Raw genomic sequence first — 22,459 nt, forward strand, 5'->3', positions numbered from 1 at the left:
CAAGTACATGAACCTGTTGGATTTTGTGAGGTTCAGTATGCTTTCTAGTGCAGGAGCCGAGGGGGTTAGGGTTAAAGGACAGAGTATGCTGTAAGTGTTCATGAACAATGTGTAGGCTAATACTTTCAATTTGTTTTTAGACATGGAACAAATCCAAAACTGCCTCAAACTGCTTGCTGTGTCCTTACATGTATCATTCTTTAACTTAGGGCAAAAAACATGGAACTCCTTAGTAATGCCGTACATGTATATATTCAATATCATGCATACATGTAACTTGGGATGTGTACATGTACACATTATATACATGTACATTGTACATGTATATACATGTAATGTGCATGCATGCATGCGTTAATGCAGTGAACATGACAAAATTTGTTTACCCTCCACTATTCTCACAAGATTTCCATTTTTTTTTTATTTGGATAGAAACGTGCATAGGCTTAATTCATGCACACTTTTACATCTGGCTGAATCTGCTTGATCAACGTGACTTTAACTTAATTAGAAAGTTGAAGGTGATTGATGTTCATACATGTCATCAATGAGCCAAGTTAGCTGAGAGCATTTGGACTTATTGATGTCCTCCATCTCCATCCGTCTATCCCATTAGAAAATTACTTTATGGCAGTTCTGATTGGCTGCAGAAAATTTACATAATGCCTGCATCAGACATTTGTATGGAGCACATGACAGAGTAGAGCAGGTGATACTGAGAGTGATATGCATACAGAGTAAACATGCTAAATATTGTGAAATGTTTAATGCTGCTTCTGTATCTGCATGTTCAATTGCTTGATTACATACTGACTGTAGTGTTTTCAGTTTTGTCAAATCGTGATTTTTTTGTAATTGATAGGCAAAACTGCATCTTAGCTGATGAGATGGGCTTGGGCAAGACCATCCAGGCACTGGCCTTTATACGAGAAGTACAGAAGTTTGGTATTCAGGTCAGTTGTGGTATGCTTAAAGGCTTGTACATGATTTGCAAAATCTCAAATATGGGACTGTCAGATTATCTTTAAATCTCTTATTTTTTAATAACAGAGTTTTTCTCATATTGCGAGGTATGCATATACACAACAGTAAACTCAGCATTGACCGATGTGTATACATGTATATCAGACCTGCCAACTGGTACGATCTTGCTGTATTTCCTGCCCGAATTCATTGAAAATATGAATGTTTGTTTTCTTCCTATAAAATACAGGTTTTGGCCATATTGACACATCTGCCAAAAAATTGTAGTTCAACAGTTTCGAATGTACAATATGCTAAAAAAAAAAGGGCAGAGAGTGTAGAGTGTAAAATGAAATTTTTTGCTGTGGTCTCCGAACAAACGCATGCGCCTTAATGCATGCGATTGAATCGACTGTGCATTCATACGTGTATACATGAAATGTGCAGACATTTTCGGCGCGGCTGAAAGCACCAGCCCCGTGTGTAAATAGCATCCTTGGAACAACCCAAACATTGTCTTGTGATTGGCTGCCTGTGAAATGTCAAGTGTATAAATCGTCTAAACAGGCTTTGACTTGGATGCAATCTTTGAAAAGACTGATCCTCTAGTTACAAATCAGCGGAAATGGAAACAGATGGAATAGTCCATAGAAGGGAGGTGACGCAATCCACGCCTGGAAAATTCAAAAGCCTAGACATATGATGTGTATTCTTCGTAACAAAGAATTCAAATTTTGAAAATGTGGTCGAATCAGGAGGGAGAAGGGCCAACTCTCTCTACAAAGCTCGATAATGAATTTTTTGCCACGTTATTTCTATGCCTGAAGAGGTGTTGACCTAATCCAGAGTTGTTCAAGCTGATCACAGAGGCATATGCTTAATTTTTGGAAAATAAGATTTTTTAATGAGAAATACAACTTTCAGGTTTTTAGAACATCGTTTTGTGATCACAGAGGTTGGCAGGTCTGATATATGTTCGTGTAAGGGCAAAACCCCTTATTAAAAATTAACATCTCCCCAATGCCAAAAGTACATCCCTTAAATACCTCAGGCAAAGTAAGTAAATAAAGGTTTCAGACAAGCTGTGAAATCATCCCCCCCTGGAATGCTGTCATTTTACAAAGAGAGAAATTTTACCCTTTTTCCCCCACAATCATCCAGACGGACGATCTTTGGAGAATAAAATTTGTTTCAATACTGTAACCGTTGACGGGTGCGTAAAAAATGTATGTGATGCAATTAGCTGTATGAGGAGTGACTTTGGTATGCCCAAACACATTAAGAGAAAAAATATATACACATGTACAACCGTAATTCAATTGAATGTTCTTTTTTGCCTTGACCAAAGGGAATGGTCGACATACAAACATAAAAGATGTATGAAGCAAAAGTAATTCCATACTGGTGTGTGTTTGAGTAGCTAGATATTTGCAGTGAAAAAGTGACCTACCACAGATAATATCCATGTAGATGTAGAATCCATTTGGGCAGCAAGCGTTGATTTGAAAGTTAGCCATTCTTCTGCATTGTCCTTTTCATGGTCAGGTGAATTTGTTTTATTCCTAGGGCCCATTCCTCATTATTGCACCCTTGTCAACTATCGCCAATTGGCAGCGGGAGTTTGAGACATGGACAGACATCAATGCAGTTGTGTACCATGGTAGTGCCCAGAGCAGACACATGATAGCTGAGTATGAGATGTACTTCAAAGATAGCAAGGTGAAGTTAATCAACTATTGTACTAGCTCAGATTGGTCAAGAATACGAAAAACATGTCACTTCCTACTAATTACTTTGAAGCCCTCCAAACGTCTTTATAAATTCAGGACTGAATAACTTCATCATACAATAATGATTTTTATTGCCACAACTTCTGGTCCTTCAGGGTCGGCGTATTCCAAACATCTATAAATTCCAAGTTTTTATTACCACGTACGAGATAGTCCTAGCTGATTGCCAAGAACTGAGCGAGATTGAGTGGCGGGTAGTTGTCATTGATGAGGCACACCGTCTTAAGAACAGGAACTGTAAACTGCTAGAGGGACTCAAGTTTCTTGACATGGTACGTAGCAAATGATACTACATTTACAGGGCTAAATGATGGTGTCAACATATGCACATTTTGTATATGGTTTCCTTGTGAATTGTATGTTCTTATTCAAAGTATGTGCCATTTCAATAGGGAGTTCTTGGTGTCACAATCGTCTTTGTTTTAAAAACATCATTTGTAAATACCTGGGACAATTTTTCTATTCCTATTGGGTGAAATGCGTCACTTGACCGTGTATTAACATTTGATAATGCCAGCTGCGAAGTGATAATGCCTGCTGTGTAAATCACGTGCTGGCGCGTGGATTCGAGACAGTTTAATTGGGTTTGATTGGTCAGGAGTCTGTGTGCACGGGATGCATTATGTGCGCGCCAAGTTCATTTAGGGGGATTCTATTGGACAACTTTCAAAAGAATACACCATAAAACCACCATGTTTTAGAACAAAATCATTGGAAATCTGTCATGTGTTGACTTCTTTTGACTCTCTGAATAAAAAGGTATTATGAATGGGAATAAATATGTGCTTGGCCAGTCTTAAATGTGCACCAAGCACATTTATTCCCTTATTGAATATGCGCATAATTCTTCACAGAGTCTGAATGTTTTCCTCTCCTTTTTAGTAGTAGATCCTTTTAGGAACTCTGAACTTGTCTGTGACGTTAATTGGATTGTAAAGACTAGCGATAATTCTCGCAACAAAGTAGGGAATTTTCTCACAGTGAAGGTTGGTATTAGAAGAAGTTAATGAAAAGAAAAATCTATAAAGTTGTATTCATTGGTCTGCATACTCTCTAAGGGTTATATCATTTCACTTCTCTCTGTGCTGTCTTGCAGGAACACAGGGTTCTTCTTACAGGTACTCCACTGCAGAACAACATTGACGAACTCTTCAGCCTGCTGAATTTTCTTGAACCAGGAAGGTTCCGATCAATCAGCCAATTCCTTGGAGACTTTGGTGACCTAAAGACAGAGTCACAAGTGGAAAAGCTGCAACAGGTATCAAGACAGCCAGAGACAATGAACAATAAGACCTTGGCATGCACAGATTTGCATTATCTATTTTTGGACAATGACAGTCATTAACATTTGTTTTATCTTAGTGAATATCATTTGTATAATTGACACTAACCTAGGTCGACCACAGTGATTAAACAAAGTCAATTTAGTCGAAACTCCCTTTATCTCACAAAAATGTACGTCACTCCCCCCAAAAAGAATGGGAATTTATGTGCAAAAATACCTTCGTAACTCAAAATTCCCACATCAGTACATCCATTTATCTCGAAGTTTGTATGATCCCAACCTCCCAAAAAGTCTTCAAACATGTCAAAATGCTCCAAAAAGTGTATAAAGGAACACAAGGCTAGGATTACAAGTCACTGGTGCATTGTGTACTTTGTCTTTTCACAGAGAAGCCACTTGTATGCACACTGCAGGGTGAATGATGCATAAACCGACCTGTAACCACAACAAATCTTGGCTTTCAAGCTAGCCTAATTGTTACTGTGGACCCAATTAAAGCCTGTACATAGGGAGTCCAATTGCTGTCTCTGCAGCAATCATATACATTGCCTACCTGCAAAAGAAAGGTCATTTGACCTTATATAGGAAAAACCCAAGTGAAAACAAAACCCAGCAAGCACTGCATGTCTTGTGCTGTAAACTTAATAGCCCAAACAGCACAATATTTGCCCTACGTACACGTAGGTATAAATTTGAAAAGGTTGGTTGTTTATTGTCAGTAGCAAAGAACTTTTTGGTATAATAACATAAAATCTCTGTAAAATGATGATTTGTGAGCAAAACTGTGCACTGTTAAATATGAATAAAAAGAAGGAAAGTAACCACAAAAATGTTACCACCGCAGAGTAAAACCTTACTATGCAATGCTATGTTCATGACACAGTTGTCCTATCAGTCAAAACCAGTCAAATTTCCCATATGTGTCTGTATACTGGGTGAAATCAAGTGGAAGGAGTTTTGTCTGTTATTGATGGTTACAGCAAAAGGAGTGTTTTAAGTTTCATATTACATGCACGGTTCACGTATGTGTATTATGACTCCATGACTCTGGAACTTTGTTCCGAATTCAGATAACTCAATTTTTTATCCATTCCCCCGAGGTTTAAGTTGCCAGATTTTGCTCTTTGTATTCCCACCTGCACAAATGAATGGATTTTCAAAGGAGTTGGATAGCTGACATAATAGGAGGGTTGAATTGGTACCTTTTTGCCTTATGTTCCTTACATGTCATGGAACACATCTATTGAAACAGACGGTAAAAACATTCGAAACTCATCAAAAGAATGACTGGTTTCTCCCTTTTTGGTGAAAGCTTTTGAAGCCAATGATGCTACGTCGATTGAAGGAAGACGTGGAGAAGGATCTTGCTGAGAAGGAGGAAACTATCATTGAGGTCAGTCTTAAAGAAGTTTTCGAGAGGGGTAAACATTCAATTTATGTTGGCATTGTTAAATACATGTGTTGATACTCCTTCAATCTGTCAGTTGTTCATTGGCATATTTGTTTTACCTGGGCATTGACAGGTGGAACTCACCAATATCCAGAAGAAGTATTACCGGGCCATCCTTGAACGGAATTTCAGTTTTCTGAGTAAGGGTACCACCTCCAGCAGCAACCTGCCCAATTTGATGAACACTATGATGGAGCTCCGCAAGTGCTGCAACCACCCTTTCTTAATCAATGGTAATTAGCAGCACGGGAGAGTTGTTGCCTCTTGCATAAATATTTTTGTACTTTATGTTGTACTCACCAGGAGAACTTACAGATTTTTTTATGTCAGAAATGTGAAAACTCAGCTTTTTAGCTGATACCAGCATTTTTTGTTCAGATGTTGACCCTGAATTTCAGTTTTTTTGTACACCTGCTATGTACAAATGTATAGGGACTTCTTACATTTTTGCTTTTTGTTAGCTGTTTTCAGCTTTAAGGGGCTACTTACACCCCTGTTATGTAGTACTTACCCACGGACAGGTATTTTTCCTGCTCTCTCATTGTACCCTGATGTAGTCAAGTATTGTATGCATGTGCTCAAATGTTCTACAATATTTTAGTGTTGTAGCCCTCTCTACTTATTAATGGAAAGGAAACTGAAAAGTACTCCAAACATGTTGCTTAGCCCAAATCTGACAAATTGTCAGGGTTATTTATGCACTTTCTACATTCTGTAATACTCAGGTGCAGAAGAGCAGATAATGGCAGAACTTGCTATTCAGGCCATGAACTTAGAGATGACACAGCACATGAGAGCACTCATCCAATCATCGGGCAAGATGGTGCTTCTGGATAAGCTGCTGCCTAGGCTTCATGAGGGGGGTCATAAAGTGCTCATCTTCAGCCAGATGATACGATGCTTGGATATTCTAGAGGATTACCTTGTCCAGAGAAGGTCAGTTCATTAAGTGGATAAGGTTTCTTCACTGCATTTATTTGGCAGGATGACCAGAAAATGAACTTACCATCAAGGCTTCTGCTGTTTGTTCAGTTTCTTAAATAGTTTTGGTGTGTGCCTGCAAATACTGAATGAATTGGGTGAAAAAGAGTTCTCCATCAGCCAGTTTCAGCACAGTGTTACAGTTCTTAAGTGTGAATCTATTGTTTTTTCTCAGATACCCATTTGAACGAATTGATGGTCGGGTACGTGGTAACTTGAGGCAGGCTGCCATTGATAGATTCAGCAAGCCAGGCAGGTTTAACTTAAAAACAAAGTTTCTTGTCTTGCACATTCAGTTTTGTCGTGAAACTGCATCATGCTTTATTAATGGTATTAATCACTCAGTGTTTGGTGAAAAGATTCTTCCATTTCCTTACATTTTCCACTGTCATCCTATGTAGATTCTGATCGCTTTGTCTTTCTCCTGTGCACACGAGCCGGAGGTCTGGGCATCAATTTGACGGCCGCTGATACCTGCATTATCTTTGACTCTGACTGGAATCCACAGAATGATCTACAGGTTTGTAGAGCTACAAGCTCAAACTGACTAAGTTCAGCTCATGATGTGAAAGGTTAAGACAAATTCAGCACTGGATTGTCCAAATTTAAGAACTTTGGATTGTTAGTGTTGTCCCAGTTTGATTGAAATACGAAGAAAGAGGCGATTGGTTTAATGTAAGAGAAATGGGTTTGTGGGTACACGATGGAATCAATCTCTTTTTGGGCGAGGTGTGTTTCTCAAAAAGAACGGGTGAGTATTAACTCGACGTTTTGGCCAGTGTGCTCTGGCCGTCCTCAGGAAATTGGATAGCTTGGTTATAAAGGTAATCCGGAAGCAGTGGAGCATGGAACAGCATTCGCATGTTGTGTAACTCAGTGTGTGCGCTGTACCATGAAGGTGTTGGATCCTGTGGCAGTGCGAGGTGACGGAATTGGCGGGAAAGCCTGGGGTTGGGTACAGGAGACCCTTATGCCATGGGGGGGGACGGGGAGGTGGCTTCAGATAGAGAAGACCTTAACGCCTGGAGTGTGGGCATGGGTTCCGGGTATAGGGGACCCAACTGCCCAGGAGTAGCTGTCTGCTTGGGTGCTAGTAGTGGGCGCCAGATGTCGCTGAGCTTGAAACCCATGTCTTGGGGTACGGTGTTGTGCCAGAAAATCTTGATGGCTTCTCGAATTCTTTTTGGGAGCCAGTTCTGGATGGGGGCGATGAGTTCTGCTTTGTCCCATTCGATGTGGTGGTCCGTGGAGTGTGCATGTTTGATGATGGCCAACTTGTCGTATTCTCCTCGTCGGCCGTGTGAGCGGTGTTGTTGGAGTCTGGTGGGGATGTTCCTGCCGGTTTAATGTACTTTGTTGGATTTTGGTGGACTCGAGACAGTTTCTTGTGAAGTGCTTAGGGTACTAAATTATGGTAATAAGGTTGCATCCCTGTTAACAAAATGTTATGTTCAAAATTGATGTGAAGCCATATGTGTTTTTATGTTGCCATTTGGACAATTCAGATGTTGATATAACTGCAGGTTTAATTGCCAAACAGTGGATTACAAAATGAAAAAAGTACATTTCCTTTAACTAATATCAGGGTTAAGCTGAAAATTTGACTGGCGGATTTAACACTGATTGATTGTATTTTTCGTGTCTCCTTGTGTGCAGGCTCAAGCCCGTTGTCATAGGATCGGACAAACGAAATCAGTGAAAATCTATCGCCTAATTACCCGGAATTCATATGAGCGAGAGATGTTTGACAAGGCTAGCATGAAGCTGGGTCTAGACAAAGCTGTGTTGCAGTCCATGCGAGGAGAAAACCAGTCGACTCCTGCAGTGAGTACAATGGTGGTGTTTCACTAAAACCCTATTCCAGTTATCAGCCCTAGTATACTCCAAAAAATGATCGGATAAAATCATTTTTAAAGTTAGGTTTTGTATTAGTGCTACAGTTTCAATCAAGCTGCTACTGTCAGTACATGTACTTTACATGCCTTACTTTGTCATGAGTTTTATTGTCTGAGTTGAAAGAAAAACCTTTGTCCTTTTAATTCTTCTGCATATCAGCAACAGCAACCATTTTCCAAGAAAGAAATTGAGGACCTTCTACGCAAGGGAGCCTATGGTGCCATAATGGAGGATGATGATGCTGCCTCCAAATTCTGTGAGGAAGATATTGAGATGATCTTGCAACGTCGTACACAAGTAATGAAGATTGAAGGAGGCCAGAAAGGCTCCACCTTTGCCAAGGCCAGCTTTGCTTTGCCAGATGACCAGAGATCTGATATTAAGTTGGATGATCCTGATTTCTGGGCTAAGTGGGCTAAGAAGGCGGAGCTGGACATAGAGGCTCTCAAGAAAAGGGTAAGGATTGCTAGGAGCTGGATGGGGAATTACAAATAGTATGAAAGAGGGGAGCTAAATACAAGATGAATACAACAAAGTGGCATGTAATCATAGAAAGGATTGTATGTGTTTTGTGTCTATTCAGACTGAAGCTTGTACATGTACTGTAATTGGCCCTTCTTACCAAAAGGTTCTTTTACTTCAATTTCCATAAAACAGGATAGCCATGTAATCACTGAGCCTCGCAAGCGTACACAGACCCGCCGCTTTGGCAACATGGATGAAATGGTAGAGTTCACCAGCAATGATGAAGACAGCGATGATGACCAGCTAACTGCTCCACCTAAGAAGACCATGCATCGCAAAGGTCACAAGGGGTCAACAGCATCTGGTGGTGCTTCATCTTTAGCCACACCTGTCGTAGCCATGAAACCAATGAAGCCTTGTAAGAACCAACTGCAGTCTGGTTGGACACGTTTAGAGTGCTTCCGTGTTGAGAAGGGACTGCTTACATATGGGTAATGCTTATCTTATGAATTTAGCCAGGGAGTCTTTTCCTTTTGTATCAGTTAATGTCCTAAGGCATTTTGACCTCTGTTTCACTGTTAACCTAACCCCCTAGGCCTTTTTACCAAGAACAATCCAAAATCCTCCCATTTTCAACATGAAAAAATCGCAATTTCTTAAAAATGTCATTTGGAGGTGTGCTTAACTGCCCAAATCCTTCAAAATCCTCTGGCAATTCCTGTCATTATGTTGAGGCAGTGCGAATGACACTCTTGAGCTGTGCAGTTGATTCAAACGAAATATTGGGTTGAATTTGTGCTTGACTAAGCACCAACAACATAAGGTCTTATCCACGACCTTCATGTATGGCATCCTTCGAAATCATCCGTGCAATTTGCCATACACGCTGAATCCTCTAAATTCCTCCACTTTTGCAGAAAAGGATTTTTAAGGATTTGGGAGGGTTAGGGTTAATCTGTTTCACCCCAAATTCTCCAATGTCGCCCCTAGGGATTTGCCGAATACGTTTTGAGGTCCTCTGCACTAGTTGTATGCTGAAAATATGACAGCTCATTTCATTTAGACTTGTGTTTGTAATCTGAAGCCACTTCCTGTGCATTTCATGCATGCCATTATGAGGATATTGCCATAGACTGTTTGCAGAGCTCTAATTGCACTGAAAACTACAAGGAAGGATAGTGAGTTTTTATGACTCACTGCAGAATACAGCCTTTTGAGACAACATAAATATGTCTTCACCATTATCTAATATAAACTTCAGCATATCGATTTGAGTCTTCCTAGCAGTGCATGTTACTTTGTATTAAGGTTCTTTTGGTGTTCTCTGTAGATGGTTTTCTGTTTTCATTTATAATGTTTCATTCATAGTTGGGGCCGTTGGGAAGACATCTTGTTGACTACAAGGTTCAAGAGACCACTAGGAGAGAAAGATATAGAAGCTATCTCAAGAACAATGGTAAGATGTCATGCAGCACAGTTTCAATCCAATACCGACACCTGACAGATTGTGGCACTCATTGAGAGAACACCTGTGTCATCTTTAATAACTGTCTCTGAAACCCAGACTCATTTGAAGGCAGAAGTTGACTAAGTTTCTCCTTTCCCCCCCCCAACCTTTCTAGCTGATATTTTGTCTCAAGTTCTATAAGGGGGATGAGAACATTAAGAGCTTCATTTGGGATCTCGTCACACCTGCCCCCGATGGATCTATCAAGGATTACAGAAACCATAAAGGTACTACACATTTTATCTTTTGTTCAAGTAGAAAAAGTGTACTCCACATTTCAAGTGGGTCTTGCAATTTGACTTGAAGAAACAGAAAAGAGTGAAACTTACAAGGAAATCTACAAGAATTGTACAACTCTCTCTTTCCCTCTGCCTCTTTTCTGAACTCAGGGCTGTCAGCTCCTGTACCCCGTGGCCGCAAGTCAAAGAAACCCAAGAAAGAGGAAGATGTGGTGCCAGCCATCTTAGAGTATGACTTCAGTGCTAAAGATCAGGACCCAGAGACATTGCTGACTGACCAAGGATACAAGAACCACCTCAAGAGACATTGCAACAAGTGAGTCTAGAAAATGCCAAAGCCTAGCTTAATAGTGTCATAACCTATCAGACCATAACTTGAACAGTGGAGTTCCATGTTTTCTACAAGATATTGTGTAATTTCCACTAGCAGAACATTATTGCAGATTTGTGTGCTGTCACAATACCAGTCTCAAAAATATGAATCTCACACCATTCAGGCTTGTGTAATGTATTTACAGAGCAATAAAAGCTCATCCATGATTGTTTCATTAACCCAAACTGGGTTTAATCCTCCAATTTCAATATTTTATATACACCCTTTGGACTTCAGGTGAACCCCTGAAGCTTGGTCAATCCATGGCTCAGCCTCCAAATTCATTGTGTAATTACCTCAACTCTTTTGCTTTTATTCTTACAGGGTTCTGCTACGAGTTCGGTTGTTGTATTACCTGAAACAAGAGGTTATTGGAGAAATGATGGAAAAGATTGCAGCAGGTGCAGATGTAAGGTAGGAAACTGCAGTAATACACTTTCCTTGTGCAGGTAATCATAACCTTCATAGTACTTGAGTGCAGTGTCATATGCATGTGAACCTGTATGCGTACGTAGTGTTATTGCCAAATATGAACCATCTCATGCACAAACTCCTTGTACAGTGGCAATGTGGGAGTTATTGTGGCCTAGTAGTTACACATGGGTGGGAATGTTGATTGTACATGGGCAGAGAACTGGCATTGCCTATGATCAGTTGAGTGCACATTGTTCATGATCAGTTGATTTTACTTAGGCAAAATGGTTACATTGCTAATGGTCAGCTGGTTGTGCCCTGACAAGGAGCTGACATTGCTCATGGTATGTTGATTGTACTTAAGCAAGGAGCAGACATTTGTCCTGATCAGTTGAGTATAGATGGGCAAGTAGCTGACATAACTCTTGATCACGTGGTTGTACATGAGCAAGAGGCTAACATTGATCTTGATCAGTTTGTTGTACATGGACTTGAAGCTGACATTGCTCTTGATCAGTTCGTTGTACATGGACTTGAAGCTGACATTGCTCTTGATCAGTTCGTTGTACATGGACTTGAAGCTGACATTGTTCTTGATCAGTTCGTTGTACATGGACTTGAAGTTGACATTGCTCTTGATCAGTTCGTTGTACATGGACTTGAAGCTGACATTGCTCTTGATCAGTTCGTTGTACATGGACTTGAAGCTGACATTGCTCTTGATCAGTTCGTTGTACATGGACTTGAAGCTGACATTGCTCTTGATCAGTTCGTTGTACATGGACTTGAAGCTGACATTGCTCTTGATCAGTTCGTTGTACATGCTGACATTACTCTTGATCAGTTAGGTTGTATTTGGGCAAGGAGCTAAGAGTGCATGTAATCCATGATCATTTTCTGAACTGGAAACTTTGACTGTTAAACAGAAGTAGTAGTTATGAATATGGTTCTTTTGTTTACTGGTACAGTGAGTTACCTTTGGTCATGGTACAACCAGAGGGAGATCCACCTATTGCATGGTGGGATGAAGATGCTGATCGTTCATTGCTTGTGGGTGTCTTCAAACATGGTAAATATGTAATCATAATTTCAATAAATTCTGTTCTATATTCGCATGGGAACTTCTCATTGCTGTATTTATGTGTGGTAAATATCGGATATTTTTTGTTATTTTTGTTGCAACATGTAAGGGTTAGTTTCAACGTGATCTGCATTTGTTGCAATCTGCAGGTTATGAAAGGTATGTGGCCATGAGGACAGACCCAACACTCTGCTTCCTATCCAGGTGTGGTGCTCCAGACAAGAGGGAGATTGCCAGAGAAAATGCTGACAATGATGACAGGTAAATAGAAGCACTTTAGTATTTTGACTGTGTTCCTTCAGAGATACTTTTCAGGCATTACCTAAACCAAACTAGAATACCTCTGTATTAGGTTAACAAGCAAATATAGGACTCTTTAACAGTAGAATAATTAAAACTTTCTCCTGAAATAGACATCCAGATGATTTACTCTGCTTTAGAAAAAGTCAAAACCTTTCTTTTTAAAATTCAAAATATTATAATTAATACATCAGCAGTTATAATTTCCAACTGTCCAAAGTGAAATCATTGAAGTCAGAGTGAAATCAAGTCATCACATATGTTGTCTTCACTCAGTATCTGGTGATGGCCATGTTGACAGTGCATGTTTGTGTGAAATGATGAATGTTGTCATGCTAATACTGAGTGCTCACATGTCTGTTGGAATGACTGCATGCTGGAGCTCAATGAGTTCAAACTCTTCTCAATAAGTGCATTCTGATCACACAAGCACATATTTATGAGATTGTACCATTGAAAGGCAGTTTCTAGCAATTGGAAAGTTTATTGAGCAAAACAAATAACTCCCCGAACCCTATTATGGTTAAAGTAAACTAGTAGAAGTTTATGTGATCCATAGCATTGTTAAGGTTTACAGATGGGTGATTAAAATGTAGACGTTTCTATTTCTGTAGTCAACTTGATGTGGAATCAATGGAAACTGGTGCTGAGCTGGAGCCGGGAGCAGAACTAGACATCAAACCAGTCATTAAGCAGTTGAGAGAAGACTGTCTAGAGGTATGTTGTAATGACAGTCTAGTGGATTCGCTTCATTCATTTACTCCAGAAACCTGCATTTGTTGTTATATATGCTGATGTTATCCAAATACATTGTCGGCTCATTCAGTTTTTCTCTTGAAATGATAATTTTAACACTCCACTTATGAGTAACAGTATTTACAGCACTCATTGATGAGTTTGTTCTGCAATGCTGATCAAGAGGAACTGACTTTGTTCTTCCGATACTCAGTCTGAGTATGCAGTGTTTATGAATATACATCCAGTAAGGGCAAACCCATAATTGAATTCCTCAATCCTTCAAAACAGGTGAAGGATTAACAACTGAAAGTTTAATGAGACAGTAATATCTCTTATCCTGTCTTCAATCTGTCTGGTAGTGTTTTGCGAAGGTGCTTTTTATCCTACCCTCCCCAACTTTATTAAAATAAACCACATCAGTATAGCATTTAAATTTTCTTTGTCAGGATGGATCTTTGTCACCCTCAAGTACTCGTACATCATCTCCTGCACCTGCAAAATTAAAACCTGAGCCTGAACCAACAACAATGCCAGGTAAATTCTACACATTTAAAAGTCTTTATCTCCAAAGCATGTCTTGGTTTCTCTTGAAATGATGAGCAAACAACACATTGGCTGAGTGAAGTGTCTGTGCATTGATGCACAAGTTCTGCAATGCTGATCAAGAGAAATAATTGAAAATTATGACACTGCTAGTGGTCCTATAGAGTGAAAATTCGTTAAGACTCCTGTTCACTCACTCAACCATTTAGACAGCATAGGCCGGTTGTGCCGAGCTCTTGTGCCTGCAGCCTCACTCCACTTGCAGTCAACTTTTGTAAATCTGAGATTGTGTACTGTCATCCAAGAATAGTGAGATGACACTGAAATACCCCTTTTTTGTTACCCTAATACACAAGAATTACATTAGCATGCACCTGTTATTTTGTTTTATATTAGATTATAGTGCTCTGCAATATTTCACTAATCCCTGCTTTCACAATATTTAGAATTGTCAACTTTGTATGAATTTGTGGCTGATTGTTTTTATTTAAACTGTTTAGGATTATCAAACCCCACAGGAAATAATAATTGCTGGTTTGTTCTGACTGGAATTGTAAAACAAATCTCTAAACAACCTGTTGCATTTCAAAAGACCCAGGAAGTATATAGTTCAAAGAGCATGAATGAAAGTACTAGATTCCTAGGATAGGCATTCAGCTTACGTTGGATTTTGAGTCACTGCAGGAAAACAAACTGTTAAACGGCCTTCTTGTTTTTTTGGGGGGGTTTACTGGTTTTTTAATTTGGCCTCATTTATTATACATTTTATTTAAATTACTTGTAGTAATTCCAGGCAAGTTGCCCTTCCCTCTTGCTCCTGATGTTAACACACGACTCCGACGACTTGTAGCAGCCTACCAAAGAAACCACAAGAGACAACAGCAGAAGCAAGCCAAGCGTGCCCGGGTATGTTGAATTAACCTTACTTTCAGAATTTTTGTCTCCATTTTAATATGTGTTGAAAAATATTTTAGGGGCCATTGTCATGTTACAAAAGTCATTGGATTAACCATATTTATTGACATCGAGGGTCCTTAGTAAGAGGACACGCATTGTTGGCTTGGAAGTTGTGAGAACTGGAACAGAGAAGATGACAAAATGTTCCTGTTTGGAGATAGGATGACTCAAACTCAGATTACTAAAAGTTGAAGATTAGGAAAGTGTCATTGTCCTAACCTGACCTGATAAAAGTTCATTGATAATGAGAATATGCAGATTCTTATGAAAAAACATGAATTTTTACATTGTGGAGACTTTCTGGAGACTTTCTAGACACTTAATATTTTCTTGTTTTCTTTGACAGCGCGAGATGGTGAAACAAGTACGATTTGAGGAACAGCTAAGACAGCGCCAACTCAAGAAACAAGAAAATGCCCAGAAGTAAGCCGCAATCAAATCAGTGGTGACCCTTAAGAGCCAGTGATTTCTCTTGATCTGTTCTGTTGGAAGCTTGACAAAACCATTGAAACCTCCTCTGGAAGTGGAAACCAGTGTTCAATGCAAATTAACTGTTTTGGGTATTTGTAATTCACAAAAATAGTTCTTCACAAATTTTTCCGGTATTACGCTGGAGGGGGGCTAATTTATTATATATCATTTATATAATGCATGGCATGACTAAATTTTGTTGAAAGAAAAAAATTACAATAAAATGTAAAATTGCTGTGACTTCTAAACAGGCATTTTTGACAGAAAATAGATTGTTCCTTGATGTTTTACAGTTTTTTTCTACAGGATTACAAACACCACATCAGTCTCTAAGTCAGAAATCAGCCAGCTTATGGTTTTCCTTGAAACTTTGTATACCGAGTTAAGTTTATTTAACCACTTCGTACCGGGGCATTTTTCAACATTGATGATGCTGGGCCGGCATGACTATCATTTTTTCCATTTTCAAAATCTTTCAAAAATTCATCATTCAATTTAACGGTCGTTTATAGCCGCACAAAGTAATCTGTAGGCACTACTCTAAGTTGACAGGTGACCTTCATTGACGCCCGAGTATTTCAGCCAGGCCTGCAGCCTTGTAAACAGAGACCAGATTGTGCGGTGTTATACAACTGTCTTTTGTTCACAAACCTGGCTCAGTGCACTGCTGACCTCTTTTCAATAGGGGCCAGATTAGCGTGTAGCGGTGCTGTGTGGCTCATCGCTGCGGTGGTGGAGCGCTTTTGTCTCCGGTGGTAATCCACTTGCTCTCAATGCCCCAAACCCTGGTATACAGTTTCAAAATAACGCTGGATTATCACCACTTTTGAGAGTGAAAAATGCCGGTAATGCCCAGCAGCCTGGTCTTTTATTTGGAGTACGGTCTTTTGTTACAGGGCCCTGTTTCCTTTGTCCAAGTTCGGAGTCCCCTGCCACGCATATAAACCATACGGCTCCGATTTCGGAGTCCCCGGCTGGTAGTGGTTAAAAATTCATGCATGCCTTTATAGGTGCTACATTTATTGTCCAGAGTGTTGGAGATTAGGGCTTATCAGCATACAAGGAAGTGAAATCATTGAAGGGTTTGAGGCTGCTGCATTTCTTATGTGACAGCAGATTTCTAGTTTGTCATCCATTTATCTTATTAAGGGCATGTAAATTTCTACTCAGGTGGTCGCGTCGTGAGGAGGCAGACTTTTATCGTGTCCTTGCCACCTTTGGGGTAGAACAAGACCCTAAGACAGGCGAGTTTGATTGGTCTAACTTCCGAAAGCTAGCTAAGCTGGAGAGGAAATATGACCATCGACTGCTTGAGTACTATCAGCATTTCCGAGCCATGTGCCTTCGTAAATGCAAGAGGGAGGACGAGATATCAGAGGAGTTTGGTATGTTCCACAACCTCTCAGAATAAATGAGTATTAATTGAGGTACCTAAAATGCTATTAGACCAGTGTAAAACTTGTCTTTATTTTGTATCGTTAAGATGGAGTTTTCAGTGGATGTCAGGCAAAATCAAATTTGTTAAATGTGGTTTACATTTATCTGTGATTTGTACTGTAACAACTTTAGAAACATAAAGTGATGTATGCTTCTACTGGGGCTGTTTTAAACACAGGGTAAGATTTGGGCTGGTTTCCTCACTGGGAGATCAGTATTTGTTCCTTAGTCACTTAAACGCAGTGAAAAAAATTCATCTTTCATATCAGTTTAACACTTGCTTGGTGTGAATGCCTCATACTACAGTAGTGGGTATGTACACATTTCAAGGAATGCTTAGAGAATCCTCTCATGTGTGAAGGTAGTATCCTCCAATCCACTCCACTCGGGTTCATTGTTGATAAGGCATTGTGTCTTTCATAGTATTGGTGTGCCTGGCCAACTGGCTAAAAGTACTTCAAAAGAGGAAGGGTTTAAGATATCTTGTGTGTCACAAACCATGTGTGCAAACAACCTTTGGCATTTGGAAGCATTCAACATTCAAATGCTTCCAAATGTGTAAGGGCCACCTCATTAAACACCATGACCCTAACTACAGTTGTCTGATCTCTACCCAAACAGCCTCTCTTCCTCTGCCAGACTTCACCATTGAAGAAATTTCAGAAGAGCGTGCCAACAAGGTGCTTCATCGCATTGACTTGCTACTCAAGATCCGTAATGAGGTTCTTCCCCATCCAGAGTTAACTGCGCGTATGCGTCATTGCAGGAAGAGTCTAGAGCTACCAGACTGGTGGGAGGTGGGAATACATGACCGAGATTTGGTGATTGGTGTGGCAAGGTATGTGGCTGTGGAATAAGATTTCTGACCTATTCTAGTTTTCCCTGATCCATTTTAACAACAGACGGTCTGGATAAAATGGGATGATTTGAGATTAATTGGTTTTGATTTAGTTTGGGAGGGATAGGTTCGGTCAGTAGACTTTGATGTCATATGTTTTTGTTAAGCCTTGATGGTACGGATACATAATTCCTATTTTGGTATGTTCTATTTGAAAAATATTAAAGATGCTTTTGTAATGTTTCAAGTTACATGTTTCCTTGATACTTTTTCACCCAGTTTGAACAATTACCTCAGTAATACAAAGAAGCATATCCCAAAACATCATTGTGGAGAAGTTGTTCAATGAGGAAAAAATTGTCCCTCTAAAACCAGTAGCATTTTGCCTGACACTATTGGACTTTGCTGTGAGTACCAACCAATATCTGAGAACAACTTCAATTGGAAAGATAAGGCAACAAACTAGAATGGGTTGACAATAAAGAATATCCTTTAGAAAAGTAATTAACAAGACCCGAGTTTAACACCTGGTCAAAGTTGTAGATGATTTTGCCTCTTATGTGTGTATCAGCTTATAACATTTGATGAAATTTTAATGAAGTTTTATTCATGGAATTAAAAGGATATAACTTTGTGATGTTTGCCCACAGGTATGGCATTAACCGCATGGAATCCCAACAACAAATGCTGGCAGATCCTGACCTCTCTTTCAAGGATCTCAAAGATAAATACCCTCTCATGATCCCTGTGCCTGTCCCCCTACCAGCTACTGTCAAAACTCCTGCAGAACCCTCCCAAAAGGGAAGCAACAGAACTAGTAATGCCAGTCCCAGACCAGAAGATGATATGTTAAGAACTAGTAGGGAAGCACTTCCTAAGACCCAAGGGGAGAAGGAAAATGCCACTTCTGAAATGATAGAAGATTCAGAATATATATCAAATTCTCAGGATGCTGAGAAGGAGACTGAGGCAGTACAGCAAGCCAAGCAGGTAGAATCAGATGAATCAGGTATTGAGGATGGTGGAAATGATGAAACCAACATAATGAATAGCCAAGTGAAAGTCACTGTGTCAAAGGATGACAACGTCTTCCCATCAACACAGAAGTCAGGAACTGCATTGCTTGGGGATGTTTCACTGAATGATGAAGGGAAAATATCCAAAGATTATAGTGACATAAGTACTAAGAGTGAGGATGACAAAGCAAGAGATGAACCTGACTGTGCAACTGACAAAATTACTGACAATTCCAACACGGACAGCCCAGAAAATGAAGAAAGAAATAGTCTCCTCAACAGAAGTCAAAGCACAGAACCCAAATGTACAGACTTAATCCAGGATATGGAATGTGGTAGTCCAAGGTCATTAACAGCTGGTGACGAGTGTAGCCAACGTCAGACATCAGAAGTCACCAGTGCATCAACAAATATGACATATGCATTCCTCATGAAATGGCCCAAGGTAGGATCAGTAGGAATCATGGTGTGTTTTTGAAGCCAAAAGTTGTACACAAAATGTGTATCTGTCATAATCAAATCTCAACCTGTTATTAGCTAGTAAAATGGTTTTCTAGGGCTATACTGAGAAGTATGGACGTCCAGAGGTCAATTGCAACATTGATTCTCATTTAATTAAACAAACTCAATATGGAATATAAGTTTGCAAAGAAACTTTGAAAATTAGTGAGAGCCTACATGTAATGACAGGTTGTACATTGTTTTATCAGTTCATAGAATGGCTATGGCAAAGGAAGTGTGTTACCACATTTCTTCATTAAATGTAAACTTGAAAACAAATCCTGATTTTGTCTAGGACCGAGTTATTGTGCACCGTCTGGAAAATATCTGCCACTGTGTGTTGAAGAACTGCTGGCCAGGGCGGCGACAAAATCACCACAATCAAGAGGCTAAAGCCCAGCTTGCTGCTGTCAGTAAACATCAGTATGACTTAGACCATAAGGACCTAATGCAACCAGGAAATGAGCATCTGTGGGATCCTTCAGCAGTACCTCCAGAGCACAACTATGCTGGCATGGCAGATGGTTTGTTGGCACTGGTACATCAGAGAAAACGTAGAAGAAAGCGCAAATTGGAGCCAGGTATTAAAAATGGTCTTTCATTAGTGGAACTATTTTCCAATTGGTAAGCTCAGGTTGAAATAAAACTATACCGCCAGAACAAATTGTGGCTGCACCCAGATCAGACAAATGAGCACATTTGCTGTTTGAATCTCTTAACCCCTTCCCGCCGGGAATTGAGATCCTCAGCCCGCTTTTCAACTATTATTCTCAGCCCACGCTCGAGTGAACACGGTGAAAGAAGGCAGACCCTGGCTCTTGTATATATGGTAATTGGTGTTTGTGTGTAGCCCAGAAATGAAAAGACCGAATTTGCATCATAATCACCAGCTCCACAATAGTCCCCACTTTGAAAAGAGGCAACGGGAATGTGGAAGGGTGAGTAGAGCCGCATGCCACAGAACAATCAGCCTTTTCACCGTGTAATTCAAAACGTGCAGAGCACGTAGGGCCACAAACCGAGAATTTGCAGTTTGGCAGGTGGCCTTCGTGGCCAAGCGAGGCTGGAATTCTTGGAGTCGGCTTTCAGAAAGAAATTCTCGTTGTCAAGGGGTTAACTCTTATCCTACTTGATACCTTCAAATCCACCAAGATGTTTAGGATTGTCAAAGTTTGAGTCTAGTCACTGTTGCTTTACATTGGTAATACTCTTTTAAGAATTCCCCATCAGCTACCTGGACAGAGAAGGATTTTGTAAGATAAAGGATTGTTCTTTTCAAAATATTTCTATATCGGGATAAAATAATTACATTTTCTTTTAGATGTATTCTCCAAGCTACCAACACCAATTTACCTCTTCCAATAAAAGGAACATTATTAGGACAACTGCTGTGAGTTAATCAGGCCCAATATTAAGACTAATGTGTCTTTCATTTCCTACAGAAACCGAGCTGCCTTCAGTGGCAGACAAGTCAGCATCCGAGTCACCCCTGGATCTTTCCCAGGGATCATCTCGCTGTCATGTCCAAGATGCTGAGTTAGGGAGACCAGGCTTGGAAACAGTGGACAGAGAAGGCAGCAAGTCCAGTCATAGACCAGTCAATCCCATCAGAAGACCATCCATAGAGGAAATAAGAAGAAAAAAGAAGAAGTCATACTTGAAGGTCAAGCTCAAGGCGATGCACAGTGTACAAATGATGAAATCGGAGGTTAGTTCTTCAGTGCAAACAAAAAAGAAGAAATCTTTGCTGAATGAAAAAATGTTAGTGTATCTTGGACAGTCAGTGGATGATGTAACATGATGTACTTTACTTGGAGGGGAGGGTACTAATTTTTTTTACTTTTGAACAGTCAATTCTGACCAAGCAGTTGCAAAAAAGTTACAATGGGATTGCGGATAGTATTGTAGCTGTAGGAATTTCTTATTGTGTTTTGGGCATACTGCAGAAGATTTACATTCTGTTTTGATTGATCTTCTAAAAAGCTGTCTGTTGATACACAATTAGGAACTACTCAAGAGTAGTAATGAGATTACAAAAAGAAGAAAAAGGTCAGGATCACACAAAGTTCTTGGTGACTTCGCCATTGTGTTGTTTCCTATAACTAAGAGATTCCTATTAAGATTTGTGGTGCCATGATGTAGTATAGTGACATATTCTGTCTTCTGATCTTTTGCTTTGGCTGTCAAGGATGAACACATGCAAGCCAGTGCTGCAAAGAAGAAGAAGAAAGCGAAACGCTTGAATTTGGCCAACTTCAGCGATGGTAAGGTTTTACTCAGTAAACATGTACATGTCAAGGTTTGGAGATACACCATTTAATAGACTGAAGAAGAAGCAGAGTATCACTGATGAGAACTGGAGGTTTTAACTGATGTGTTGGTCAGTGTGCTGTGTGCTAGCACTCTCTCAAGAAGTTTTTTGCGTGTTTGTCATAGATGACCATGTGCCAGTCATCAGCCGGAAAACTGGGGATAAGCTGTCAGGGGAATCAGCTCCCCTCAAGAAGGATTTAATTGCATGGTTGGAAGCCAACCCCGACTTTGTCATTCAAAATCAGGCTCACTGGTCTTTTTCCACTCCAGAGAATCTGGCTGCAACTCTAGCAACTTCAGAGGTAGGGTTTTTGAGAGTTTAATATTTTGTCTTAATCATTGTGTTTGGGCAGACTTTGACCAAGAATAATTGAGAACTCCTAACAGGTAGCATGGCTGTTTCAACATTTTAGATGCACTTGGTAGATTCAGAAGGGTGTCTAGAAAAACCTTGAAAAGGGTTAGTGTTTTCATGTAATATGTGGTTTGTTCGCATGATTCCTGTTTCCTTTGTTGCATCTCCATATTTTTCTGTTTTTGTTATTTGTTCCAATCATCACACTAGGACTCTCAAGAAGAGATTCCAGGTAACAGTGCAGCCACCACCACCAACAATCAGATGAAAACCAAGCGACGACGGCTCAGAAATCCGGCTAAGCTGGACCTAAACAAGATCACTGAAGAAGAACGAGTAGGGATCATCGAGCAAGAGACTGGTCGCAAGCTGTCTGCCAAATTGGTGCCCATGCTGAAGAATCTTGGAGAATGGCTGGAAAAACATCCAGGGTATAATGTAGGCCCAGACTGGGCAGAGATTGTTAAGTCAAAGGTCAGTATTGGCTGAAGGTACTGGCAAATTCATGCAAATCCCTTCACGAGATACTGATACATCATTTAAAAA

At 40.0% G+C, this 22,459-nt stretch overlaps 1 protein-coding gene and 1 non-coding gene across 3 annotated transcripts in view; both read left to right on the top strand.

Moving 5' to 3' along the window:
- The window catches only part of LOC110974690 (ATP-dependent chromatin remodeler CHD9-like), a 42,292-nt gene that overhangs the window by 17,669 nt on the left and 2,164 nt on the right, over positions 1-22,459 (top strand). For both annotated transcript variants that reach the window (XM_022226477.2, XM_022226478.2), the window contains exons 10-39: positions 863-953; positions 2,530-2,682; positions 2,849-3,025; positions 3,850-4,011; positions 5,351-5,431; positions 5,562-5,721; positions 6,214-6,424; positions 6,645-6,721; positions 6,871-6,989; positions 8,126-8,293; positions 8,525-8,821; positions 9,023-9,321; positions 10,199-10,286; positions 10,453-10,564; positions 10,727-10,892; positions 11,274-11,363; positions 12,332-12,432; positions 12,594-12,705; positions 13,359-13,461; positions 13,929-14,016; positions 14,810-14,931; positions 15,329-15,405; positions 16,624-16,838; positions 17,512-17,728; positions 18,379-19,189; positions 19,541-19,826; positions 20,688-20,953; positions 21,434-21,509; positions 21,682-21,860; positions 22,124-22,387. In XM_022226477.2, coding sequence (XP_022082169.2) covers positions 863-953; positions 2,530-2,682; positions 2,849-3,025; positions 3,850-4,011; positions 5,351-5,431; positions 5,562-5,721; positions 6,214-6,424; positions 6,645-6,721; positions 6,871-6,989; positions 8,126-8,293; positions 8,525-8,821; positions 9,023-9,321; positions 10,199-10,286; positions 10,453-10,564; positions 10,727-10,892; positions 11,274-11,363; positions 12,332-12,432; positions 12,594-12,705; positions 13,359-13,461; positions 13,929-14,016; positions 14,810-14,931; positions 15,329-15,405; positions 16,624-16,838; positions 17,512-17,728; positions 18,379-19,189; positions 19,541-19,826; positions 20,688-20,953; positions 21,434-21,509; positions 21,682-21,860; positions 22,124-22,387 — 5,368 coding nt within the window. The remainder of the gene's footprint in view (positions 1-862; positions 954-2,529; positions 2,683-2,848; positions 3,026-3,849; positions 4,012-5,350; positions 5,432-5,561; positions 5,722-6,213; positions 6,425-6,644; positions 6,722-6,870; positions 6,990-8,125; positions 8,294-8,524; positions 8,822-9,022; positions 9,322-10,198; positions 10,287-10,452; positions 10,565-10,726; positions 10,893-11,273; positions 11,364-12,331; positions 12,433-12,593; positions 12,706-13,358; positions 13,462-13,928; positions 14,017-14,809; positions 14,932-15,328; positions 15,406-16,623; positions 16,839-17,511; positions 17,729-18,378; positions 19,190-19,540; positions 19,827-20,687; positions 20,954-21,433; positions 21,510-21,681; positions 21,861-22,123; positions 22,388-22,459) is intronic.
- On the top strand, positions 13,057-13,170 carry LOC147795551 (small nucleolar RNA U6-53/MBII-28). Its single transcript, XR_015423768.1, has one exon. It is a non-coding gene; the product is annotated as a small nucleolar RNA U6-53/MBII-28 (small nucleolar RNA).

Source organism: Acanthaster planci, unplaced genomic scaffold (genome assembly GCF_054643075.1).
Source record: "Acanthaster planci isolate LZ-2023a unplaced genomic scaffold, COTS_SCS Contig5, whole genome shotgun sequence".
NCBI lineage: Eukaryota > Metazoa > Echinodermata > Asteroidea > Valvatida > Acanthasteridae > Acanthaster > Acanthaster planci.